This window comes from Cricetulus griseus, chromosome 4, assembly GCF_003668045.3.
Source record: "Cricetulus griseus strain 17A/GY chromosome 4, alternate assembly CriGri-PICRH-1.0, whole genome shotgun sequence".
Taxonomy (NCBI): domain Eukaryota; kingdom Metazoa; phylum Chordata; class Mammalia; order Rodentia; family Cricetidae; genus Cricetulus; species Cricetulus griseus.
The window spans coordinates 215,412,227-215,423,491 of record NC_048597.1 but is presented as its reverse complement, the minus strand read 5'-3'; the positions used below and the strand labels follow the sequence as shown (position 1 = coordinate 215,423,491).

Below are 11,265 nucleotides of genomic sequence, written 5' to 3'. Positions count from 1 at the left end.
GTGATACAGGCTTTGTGGAGGAAGCAATTTAGTGTGAAAACAAATAGAACTGTAAACTGACCCCAGAATTAGTTTTCCTATCTCTCCTCAAGTCTCAAGTGCTCAGAGGGGAGCCTCATATGCCACGGTCAATGGAGGAGCACGCATGGAAGGTGTTTGCTGCCCTCCGCACAGAGGATCCCCCAAGAAGAAACGCTAAATCTCATCTGTAATTATAATTTTGTCACTTTGTAGTTTTTATTGTTTCAGCTATGCATTGACCACCTTAAGTCCCCAAAGTATGTAGAACTTCTTATCTACACTATGCTTTTAGGTAGGTGAAAAAGACTCACTTAGCAAGCACACCCACTCCAGCCAAATCTGAGATTCTGCTCTGTTTTGAGGGCCTCATTTCTCTATTGATGACGGCTTAGTTATGCAAGCAGAACTCATGGGAATAGGTCAGGAAGCTTCCATGAGGGTGCAGGAAATGAGGGCACTGGAATGGGGGGGGGACCCAAATGAGAGGTGGCCTAACTCACAATTGTGTCCAGAGCTTCTCTGAGCCTTTATTGGACTTAGTGCTGACTGATCAATCACCCAAGGCACAGGGGGATGGCATATTCTTCACTTATCAGGAATTCATGGATAGAGACAGGTTACAGATCCCATTGCTCCATTGGCTGCTGCTTTCTAGAGCAATTCGAGCCCTCACAGAGTTTGGAGCCCACCTGCTAATGCCTGGATTCCAGAGCTGTGGGTGCACACACATCACTGCACCATGTAGAGTTAGAAAAAGATCTCTCTAAAAATAACCACCGAGGAATATTTAATTTGATAGCAAGACTGTGACTAATCCATGAAACAGAGTCTGTGTGACAAGACACAGTACAATAATGGGGAGAAATTCATGTTTGACCTTTAAGCAAGTGCAGAATGAAACATATCTATGCCTCAGCAGTTGAGGACCCTGTGGCTGTAGGTAGAGTGACTATGAACAGGGGATTTGATGGCCATGGAGGAGAATGAATGGCATTTATAGATCTCGAGGGTGTTGTGTCATGAAAATAGAATGGGGAAATCAATACTTTTGGTGTTAAATGGAGAGAGGAGGCTGATGCTCAGATAAGTGGGGACTGATAAAAGGTGGATGTGGACAGCCCAGCTGGGCAGGAGTGACCAAACCAGTCAAACAAAGCCTGGCTTGGAAGGAAGGCAGGTCCTACAAATTTCAGGAGATGCAGTGTTTCTGGAAGAGGAGAGATTCCAGTGTTGAATGAACTTTTACCCTGTGCCATGCTCTACGCTGAGAATTTATAGGCATTGTCCTCATAGATATTTCTGGTATTGAAGGCATTGTAATTTTCACTTGCTAGAAGAAACTGGGTTCAGAGAGGTCCAATTATTTGCTTAGGGTAACACAGCTTGAATGTGTCCAGGACTGAATGTGAGCCTAGTTTCGATTCTAGGGTCTTAAGCTATATTCTTTATTACAATGTTACCTGAAATTTGAAGCAAGGCTCAGGGTGGGCTAGAGTGACTGGGGTCGGGGGTGGGAGGGTGAGCGCAGAAGTGGTTCTAGCAAGGCCAGTCAATGATGAGCTCTCATAAAAATTTTCAGAGGATCCTGGCACAGCAGGTTGATAGACCAATATTACTTCTCTGATTGTTCTATTATTCATGATGGTGCATAATAAATTATGATCCACCGCCCTCAATGTTAATTGAAGAATAGTCTCTATTTCTTCAAGTTTCTCTTCTTCAGTGGAAACAGGGTGAATACTGTTTCTGTTGTTCTCTGGGTCAAGACCTTACATTTTCTAAGCACATATTCAAGTCCTGTTCTCATAAAAGAGTCTTTTGAATTTCTTTTTTTTTTTTTTCTCTCTCTACAGAATGTTTCTCAAGGAAAAACATTAGCAATGGTCCTTGATCAGACTCAGGTCCAGTTGTTTCCCAGCATGCTCAGCGCTATTCTTTCCTCAGACCCTTAGCATGTGCAGAGTTGTAGGAAAAAAGCAAATTGTTAAGTGTGCACCCTAAGCAGTGGGTCCCAGAACTCTTCTGCAGCTCTGGAGATTAGGCTGTGCAGGGAGGGATGCTACACTGCTGCTTCCTCCTTTCCGAGCCTGGGAGATGAGGGCTGGCATCCTTGGTACAGGTAGGCTATCTCCAGACTAACGGAAGGATTGGCTCAGGGGAGAGAGAGAGGTATGTGGAGTGATCCTGGGTGAGAAGTGGTCCTAGATGATTTTATATAGAAAACTAGCAAGTGTGCAAAGGTAAGTTCTGAGCCCAATACTCAAATGGCTGGGCCTTTTCCTAGACTCTTCCTGAGTGTACTCAGGATTTCTTCTAAAGGATTTGCCTTAGGGTCTATCTTACTCATGTGTTAATGGCTTGTTTGGGCCCTGCAATGGCTAACACCCAATGTCACAAGACTCCTAAGACCTGGCTCCACCTCTTACTCAAGACGTGTCTCTTCCCACTGTCCACTTGCCTACTTACAGATCACACCCTAAGTACATTAAGCAACTTTTCTAGTCAATCTTTTTCCCCAATGCTCTTTCTGTCTAAAGACAGTTTCTTCTTTATTTGGCTAATTCATCTGCCTCACTAGGCTCCAATTTAAGCATCATTTCCTCCAGGAAGTCTTCCCTGCTTGCAAATGAGGTCGGGCCACCTGACTGATGCTCCTTTTGTATAGTAGTCTTGTGTCCCTGATTTGAGATTTGCTTATGTGGTAACTTGTTCAGTTTCTCTTTCTCACGATTAGATCATAAACCCTATGATGAAAAAGACCATGAACATTTTTTGTTCTAGCCCCTAATAGGTTCTCAACAAATTTTTGGTGAAGGAATGATGCAAAAATTATGCATTCAATGTGAAAATCAACAAAGGAACAAAGTCTCGCTTCCCTTCTTAGCCGCAGTCCCACAGCGATTTAGACCCTGGGTAGATAGGGCTGTATCAAGGAAACAGGCTTTGTTTGCACTTCAGTGAGTTGGTGAATGCTTTGCAATTGGTTGCTTTTTATGTATAGAGAAATTACCTCTGTCCTGATTTGCAATATCTGTGCTATTTTGGGCTGTTTTTCTCTTTTGGGCCTATTTGTATTAGAGCAGTAATTTCACCATTTGGCTACACAGAGACTCAATTAATATTACAAATATGGTCCCATAAAATTCACTTCTTGACATTAGAACGTTTTGTTGCTAATTACTCTCCAAGGTTTTTAATTTCAATCCCTCCTTGGTGACTTAGTGTAGAAATTCAAGGGCAAAGTTATTTCCCCCAAGAGGAAGGGAAACAGAGCAACGCCAAGTTTCTATCTGCTTGCCCTTCCTTCTGGGGGTTTCTCACTTTGTATTCTGGTTTTGCTCATTTCCTTGATCAAAAAAATGATAATCAAATGAAAGCTTTAATGAAACAAAAATACACATTTCTGAGATAAAAAGACCCTCTTTTACTAATGTATTCATTCAAAGAATAGTTACTGAGTGCCTACCATGTGTGACATCCTCTATGTCAGGCACTAAAGATGAAAAAAAATGACATACTGTCTCCAAGTAGCTCAGTGTTGGGTGAGGCAAGACATGCTATAGATTCTCAGGCACATTTGGACACATCTTGTGGTACTCGACATGATGGGACTAGGTGACTACCTCCTATCCAGAAATGCTCTATCAATCTTTAGGGGTTGAAATCAGAAGAACCTTGTTCTTCTCTCATTTGAAGATACTGGCTAACTGCAAAAAAATCTGCATTTTAATAATATTTTGAATGGGTTGATTAAATAGGAACAGATGGTTAAAGTTTGTCATTTTAGGAAAAATAATGAAATATTGCTCTGCTTAATCTGTTTCTCTTTCACACTCTTCCCTATTCCCTCCCCACTGCATAGATATTCATTGCAAAAAGACTTGAGGCAAAATGCTAATAATGTTGTTTTTAGTCACTTTAGGTCTCCTTACCTAAAAGGACCCTAAACTTGGGCAGCTAACTCTGTGGGGCTGGATTAGCCCTTTGTTTCTGGGCTGCCTCAGAGAAAGCTTCCTACAAGGTGTTAGTTGGGGGCATTTTAGAAGTGGTGGGAAAGTGTCACTACTTTAGGGGTTTCTTTCCATAAAGAAAACTAGCTGTGCAGGTGGGTATTTCACCCAGCAGAGGAGGCTCAGGCCCTGAGGGTGCCAGCAGAGCAGAGGTTAGCTGTGTAAGTGTCATCCATTTCCTCCTGGGCTTTGTGTAGGTGGAAGCTCTGACTATTGGTGCCTCCTGGTCAAGGGAAGGCAGGGTGACACTTCTGTCACCTGCATTCTATTTAGCTTGGCTTCTGTGCCAAATGCATTTCTCTGAAGTCTTCTTACCTTTCTGTTTAGGGAGAGCATCGTGTGAGATCCACTGCTGGGAGAGTTGCAGCTGGGGAGTGCTGCTTTGTCACGGCTGCAGAAACTCCTGGGAGAATGAGCATCGTGTACCACATACCCACAGCTTGCCGGCTTCGGTAGCAAGAGCCTCCAGAATGCTCCTGGATAAACATCATCTTTGTGGCCACACATTGTTTTATGAGCTGAGTCATCAGCCTGGCTGGCTCCTTAAACGCTGCTGTCTGAATCTGCAGGCAGAAGCAAACAAGATGGCCTGAAGTGCAATCTGACAGAACTTTATAGAGGGTCAGTCGCATTTGCCAAAGGTGATGAGGGATTTGCCGAGATGGAGTTTACGCCCCATAAAAGGATTATTGATCAACTTTCATTTCATTTGAGAGGAAATATGATGCTTTTCTGCATTTCTTATACATTACTTAGGAAATCTGTTTCATTATAGCTACTTTTAATAGCCACTAGTATTAAGGGATTTCCTGCTGAAAATTTGATTCCTTCCTCAGTCATCAAGTTGCAATTTATCATTTAAGGTAATGAGGTAAAACCAAAAGTAACGTTGACACAATAACTTAAACTGTTTGCAGATTTCTTTGTATCTTAAATTGTTCTACCATGTTTATCTTTTATATAGCTGCTCAGCAAGATGTCTTTTAATTAAAACTGATGTTCCTATAATGGGGAAATTTATTCTGATTAATGTAAGCTTCTGATTGGGAGATCTGTGATTTGCTAAAGCACCCCGGTTCTCTTTCATTATGGTGTCAGAATACATATAGGTAGAACATTCACAGAAGAGTATATGTGAAATTCTTGATAGGTGTTAGGTACTGTGTTAGCCTCTGTGTGGGGCTAAAATAAATGAAATCTTTGCCATTGAAGAATAAAATGGACGGTTGTCAATGTGGCAAGCAGACACACTCCATCTTTTAGAGTAAAGTGGGAGATTAAGTGCTACAGGGAAGAAAGGCCCCAATGGTAGAGAAAAACTTCCTCTCAATGTGGGCAGCTGGGAGTCTTCCTGGAGAAAGTGGTCCTGAGGCAATCCTTGGAGGGGGAGGATGACCCCCACGAGTTTCAGGTGAAAGAGGCGGGCTGAGGGACATTGTTCACAAAAGCCCCGTCAGATCAAGAAATGGTAGATGCCAGTGTTTGGAATTAGGATAGCTCTGGAGAATTCTGGGTGGAGAGTTTTTAGGCGGTAAGCTTAGAAATCAGATCTTGAGGGGCCGAGAATGAAATAAGTTGCAGTGACATCCAATGACCTGAAGTAAACAGCTCTCTCCTGAAGTTAGGTGGAAATGAGTGGTCGGGGAGTGGTGAGGCTGCTGACGAGCTGGTCTTCCTGGGGTAGAAGGAACCTGTGGAGTAAGACAGGGTGAAAAGGGGGGCAGGGGCTTCCAAAGAAATAGCAAGAGGCTGGGTACCAGCAGGAATGCAAGAAAACGATAAAGAGGAGGGGGAGGTCAGTGAGGAGGGCCTGGGAGGGTTGTGCATAGGGGGTTGTCAAGTGGACTGAGAACCTGAGGAAGGCAAGGCTCGGACCAGATGCTATGGGGACAGAAGAGCAGGTGCACAGTCCTGCTGAGGTCTGCTTCTCTCTCCACACTGTATGCTGTGTCCTTATGCGTTATTTCCAGAAAACAATCTAAATTTAGTGCAAACAGTAAGAGTAAAGGAGTCCAGAACTTAACCAAGTGTCCTTTTCCTCCTCCTTGGCCCTTCTTTCCCTCTCACCAGTTATAATTGACGATCTCTGACTTCAGGACTGAGATGTGCAGCAGGAGGGTGGATTTTCTTTGTTTGGAAACGGGAATAAACTTTGGGGAAACTGGACCTTAGGCTCTGCAATTGTCATTATGTAAATCAGTCAAGGGGATGGGAAATAAGGGCTTCATGGGTCTTTAGAAGACCTGTGTTGCCTGGACCCCACTACTTGATCAGCGCTCTCTGGAGAGAGATTTGTGGGAATGTGGCTCCATTCTGGTATGCCCTCTATCACTGACATTGTACTGGGGTCTATAATCCTGGAAGAGCTAGCTGAATAAATAAGGACATCTCTGTTGTTTTGCTTTTGGTTCCTGATCAACCTTTTATTCTCAAAGTGTATCTGGCTATTGAGAAATTCAGTTGATCACAGAACAGACATTCTGGGCAGGAGTGACAGGCAGCCTTCATTGGTCACGAGATAGTGGCGATAATCCAGGTGGTGATGAGAACAGCCAGGGCACTTTGAAGAAGTAATCAACAAGACCTGGCAATTACTAAGATACTTACTTTTAAATAAAAAAATTAAAATGAAGGTCTCTGTATTTAGCTCAGGCTGGTCTCAAACATAGGATTCTTCTGCCTCATCTTTCAGAGGGCTATGATTACAGGTGAGTGCCACCATGCCAGTTGCACCAGAATATTCTTATTCTAGTCTTGCTCCTCAATTAATGGCCATACACTAAATGTTGAGTTGGGTGGGGGCTGCGAGGCCAGAAAGATGACTTCAGCCCAAAGCTTGCCTACAATCCAATAAGCTGACAGTCCTATGGGAGAAAGATTAGGGTTGTTAGATAAAAATGAATACCTGAAGTCCCAGACAAAAATGTAAGGGGTAGGCTGGAGAATTGGCTTTGGCATTAGGGTAATGCTCTTCCGGAGGGCATTATTTTCACTTACACACACACACACACACACACACACACACACACACACACACCCCTTAAAACAAAAGAGAGGAAAGCTGTCATTGTGTTGACTGCAGTACTAGTTTAGGCTTCCTGGAAGAGAGTTAACTGAGTTGGATTTTGAAGGATACGGCATCCAAGAGTGATAGCCAGGAATTACACCAAAGGTGTCATTATAGTGCTGGTGACAAGCAATGATTTGACTATATGCTGGGTCCAAATGTAGGGTCCCGAGGTTCCTGGTCTTTGCTCAGCAGTTGACAGTAGGGGAGTCATAAGGTAATGTTGGTAGCCATCAGAGTGAATGAATTCTTAGAAGGAGGAACTAAGTTCTAGGAGGGAACTCAGGATGGCTGGAGGCGGAGACCTATGCCCTGCAGAGGCTGTGGCATAGGTCTCTGGTGTACACAACTACATAGAGTTCGGAGAGAAAAGGCTTCTTTTACTAGAAAGGCTGCTAAGCTTGTTCAGGCCCCACACACTCACCACAGCAGCCAACTCAACAAAAGAACTCAGGAGATGTTAGAGGCCTTGGCCTAGATACAGCACCCTAGGGGCCCAGGAACCCGTGCGCTTCACTTGGTTCCTTTGAGGAGATCCCACTCTGCCAGCCACCCAGGGTGGCAGAAGAGGACCCTTCAGAGGATGTGTCTGCGACAGCACTGTGACAATGACATGAGTCTTTTTTTTACTGGTTCTCCTCTCTGACCAGAGGGCGAGCGGCCATCTCGGTACGGCTGGCCGGAGGCACTGTGGCCTTCCACACGCACGACCACGAGCTCCTTCGGCGCCGGCTGCGGCCAAAGGCCCTGGGTGGGCCGAGGGACCTGGCCTCCCTGGCCGGGGCTGTCCAATAGCCTCTCGCACCTTTCCCTCCGCTGGCCCGCAGCGGCATCTCGTGGATTCGCGCGCGGGCTCGGGCGGCGCGAGCCCGGGTATTGCGAGCCCCCGCGCGCCAGGGAGCGGCGCATGCGCGGGCGTCCTGCGAGCCCGCTGAGGCAAGCCGAGCCGCGGCGGCGCCGGGCGGCCAGCGACGGAGCTGTGAGGAGCCGAACGGCGGCGCAGGGACGGTGGCGACGGACAGGCGGTGAGCCCCCGCCCGCCCGCCCTCGCCGGGGGCAGTTCGGCCGTCCGCGGAGTCTCGCTTGTCAGGACGCGGCGTCCGGCGGTGGCGGCGGCATCCCGGACGGCCTGCGAGGGATGCGCCGCCTCCTGCCCCGCGCCGCCTGACCGCCCCCTTGCCTCGCGGTGCGCCACAGCCGGGCCCGCGGCCGCCCCTGCGGTCGTCCCCTCAGCGCTGTCCGCCAGCCGCCGCGCCTGCGGGGCTCGCCGGCCCGGCCCGGCCATGTGGACCCCCACGGAGGAGGAGAAATACGGCGTAGGTAGGTGAGGCTCGGGCCTGACGGCGGCGGGGACCCAGGGGCACGTGCCCGGGCTCCCGGCCCCGCCTCGATCGCTGCCCCGGCTCCTCCGCCCCTGCCCGCAGACTGCGCGGCCTCGGCGCGGGGCGGGTGCGCTCCGGGCGCGGGATGGGCTCGGGGCTCTGGGTGCGGGAGGGCGGCAGGGGGCGCTGCCGGGGCGGCCTCAGCAGGTGCGGCCCGCGGGAGGGGCCGCGAGGCCCGGGCAGTTGCGGGCGGGTTTGTGGTGTGGGGCCCAGGACAGTTTACCTGCGAAGATAGGTTCTTGAGCATCTGCCCTTTCCCAGCAGTCAAAAGCTCGATTGTAATGAGTTTCTGCACAAAAGTTAATGAGCCCGCTGGCGGTTTTATTTTTCCGATCGGGATCTTACCAAAGGGATGAAAATCGTTGACATCATTTTCTCAGTTCAAGATGTTGCAGATACTTGTTTTGCTTTAAGTATTAGAAATAGTTATCCTGCCATCGTGGGAGGTGTTCTGGACATGCATCATTGTTAAAGTTTAGTGTATTTGGTGGACATGGTTTTGTTAAAAAATATTTTCAAATGAGAACGTTTCTCTTTAGTTTCTTTTTTTTTTTTTAAGTGTTATGAGAAACTCCAGAGGCTAACGGTTTCTTTTAACATTCCATTTCTTTAAAAAGAATATTCAGTTATTTCAGGGACCAAGTGTTTTTCAATGGTAGTATTTCCCGGTCGTTACATGACAGGAGTGTTTAGACACTTTACATTATTGTAAATTGGGTTTACAATTTGGATTTACTTAGAGATATTTGAATCGTTGAGTGTGCAGTGTTTTTCTATCTTAGCTTGTAATGGAAAATTTTAGAAACCTTACAGGAAATATATTGCCTAAAGGCAAATAATTATATCCACTATTGCAGCAATTCTATCAGTAATTTGTTCATGATTCATTACAAAGTAACTTTGTAAACCGAAGTGGTAACAATTGTTTTGGAATGCCATCAGGCAGGCAAGGTGTGTCAAAACAATTTATGTCAGAGAGGCCCTCTATCTTGTTCTGAAAAGTAACATCCCAAAGTTTGCAATTAGCCATACTACGGTGGAACTGGTGCAAAAGACTTCTGGTCCTAGAGTCTGTTGAAAAAGAATTGGGAAATGATGCTCTTGCTGGCATTCATCCCTAGGGACTCTACCTTGAATTCTAAGTTGATACTATGAAATGAGGCGTTGACCGTTTTTCTTCTTCATAACATGCTGTCAGAACTACTTAATCAGAATACCAAGCAGTCATTGTGAAAGTGGTCAGCTGTCCAGTGGAGCTTGCTTAATTTCTTTTCTTCTGGGGTGCGGGGACTCCCAAGTGCTGATAGTGGAGTTCAAAGTGCTGGCTTCTTTTTACAGGTGCTTTTACTTAAGTCATCTTCTTAACGTGTAAATGAGGGTTCATGTTTACATATCTTATAGGGTTGTGAAAACCAAACAAGTACACACTAAGTAGTTAATAAATGTTAATCCCCCCATTAGTATTTAGAAAGTGATAACACTCTGATAATAAACACTAAGTGTGGTAGTTCTGAGACTGGCAGTTCAAACCAATCAGAACGGGTGTTATGTGAATCTTATAGTACTAGGATTTGATGTATGATTTACCAAGACAAAAGATGGAAGGGGATTCTTGAATGACTGTGCTTAGCTTTAGAAAAATTGCTATTCCCTGTAGAGGGCACAGCATTGGGCACAGGGTAGGTCCTGATGCTTGTTGTCATTCTGAAGACAGTTTCTTTGCAGCTGTGGTCTGGTATGATTTTGGTGCTTTTTCTTCTTTAAAAAAAAAAGCAACTACTTGGTATTTCTCTCACAGTTTTTTTTTTTTTTCGACTGTCTCTTCTTCAGTTATGATCTAAAAGTTTTTGTTTAAATTGTTTAAAACTCAGGACATTTTTCCCTCCATAAATATGGTTTTTTTTTTTTTTTTTTTTTGCTTTGTTTTTTTGTTTTTTCGAGACAGGGTTTCTCTGTGTAGCTTTGGAGCCTATCCAAAGCACTCGCTCTGGAGACCAGGCTGGCCTTGAACTCACAGAGATCTGCCTGCCTCTGCCTCCTGAGTGCTGGGATTAAAGGCAAAGGTCACCAATGCCCGGCCCCTCCATAAATATGTTAAGGGCTACACTTCTAGGCAGTTTCTTGAAATCTAATTTAATCTGTAAGATATCTTCAGTATTTTGCTTAAAATGAGAAAAAATGTCAATGCAAATTATTTTCCATTTATTCCATTGTTTAATTGCTTTAAGGACTACCTTGAAAGTTTAACTATTACTGTTATTTCTATGAGAAAATATTTAGAGTTCAGCTTTGACCCTTCTTTAAATTAAACATTTATTTTTATTTGCTTGTGTGGGGCCTGGGTGTACCCTGCTATGACGTGCACATGGGAACACCTTAGGGAGTCTGTTGTTTCCCTCTGCCCTGTAGGGTTGGGGTTGAACTCAGGTCATCTAGCTTAGTGGCAGGTGCCTTAGACCACTGAGCCATCTCACCAGTCCTAGATTTGAATTTTGTGATTAAGTTGGAGCACAGATTTCTGCTCTTGTTTGGCAATTTGTAATCCTACAGCCAGGAAGAAAACATACTTCCCATCCAGTCTGGAGAACTGTGAGAAAGAGCTCCTGATGTCTGTGAGGGGAAGCAAAAGTCTCCCCTCCACCACCCTGCATGAAGTTGTTCTGTTGTGTTTTCACATTTATAAGGCTTTTGAAATATAATAGTAATTAAGGTTTTTCTTTCAAGACAGTTTCTCACTATGTAGCCCCTTGGCTGCCCTGGTCCTTAAAGAGATCCACCTGCTTCA

At 45.4% G+C, this 11,265-nt stretch overlaps 1 protein-coding gene across 6 annotated transcripts in view; it reads left to right on the top strand.

The window, feature by feature from the left end:
- Positions 1-8,359: 8,359 nt before the first annotated feature.
- The window catches only part of Dock3 (dedicator of cytokinesis 3), a 309,043-nt gene continuing 306,137 nt past the window's right edge, over positions 8,360-11,265 (top strand). For all 6 annotated transcript variants that reach the window (XR_003485121.2, XM_027414437.2, XM_027414435.2 and 3 more), the window contains exon 1: positions 8,360-8,418. Coding sequence is in view for 5 of the 6 variants with exons in the window: in XM_027414437.2 (XP_027270238.1) it covers positions 8,382-8,418 (37 nt within the window). In the remaining variant the exon portion in view is untranslated. The remainder of the gene's footprint in view (positions 8,419-11,265) is intronic.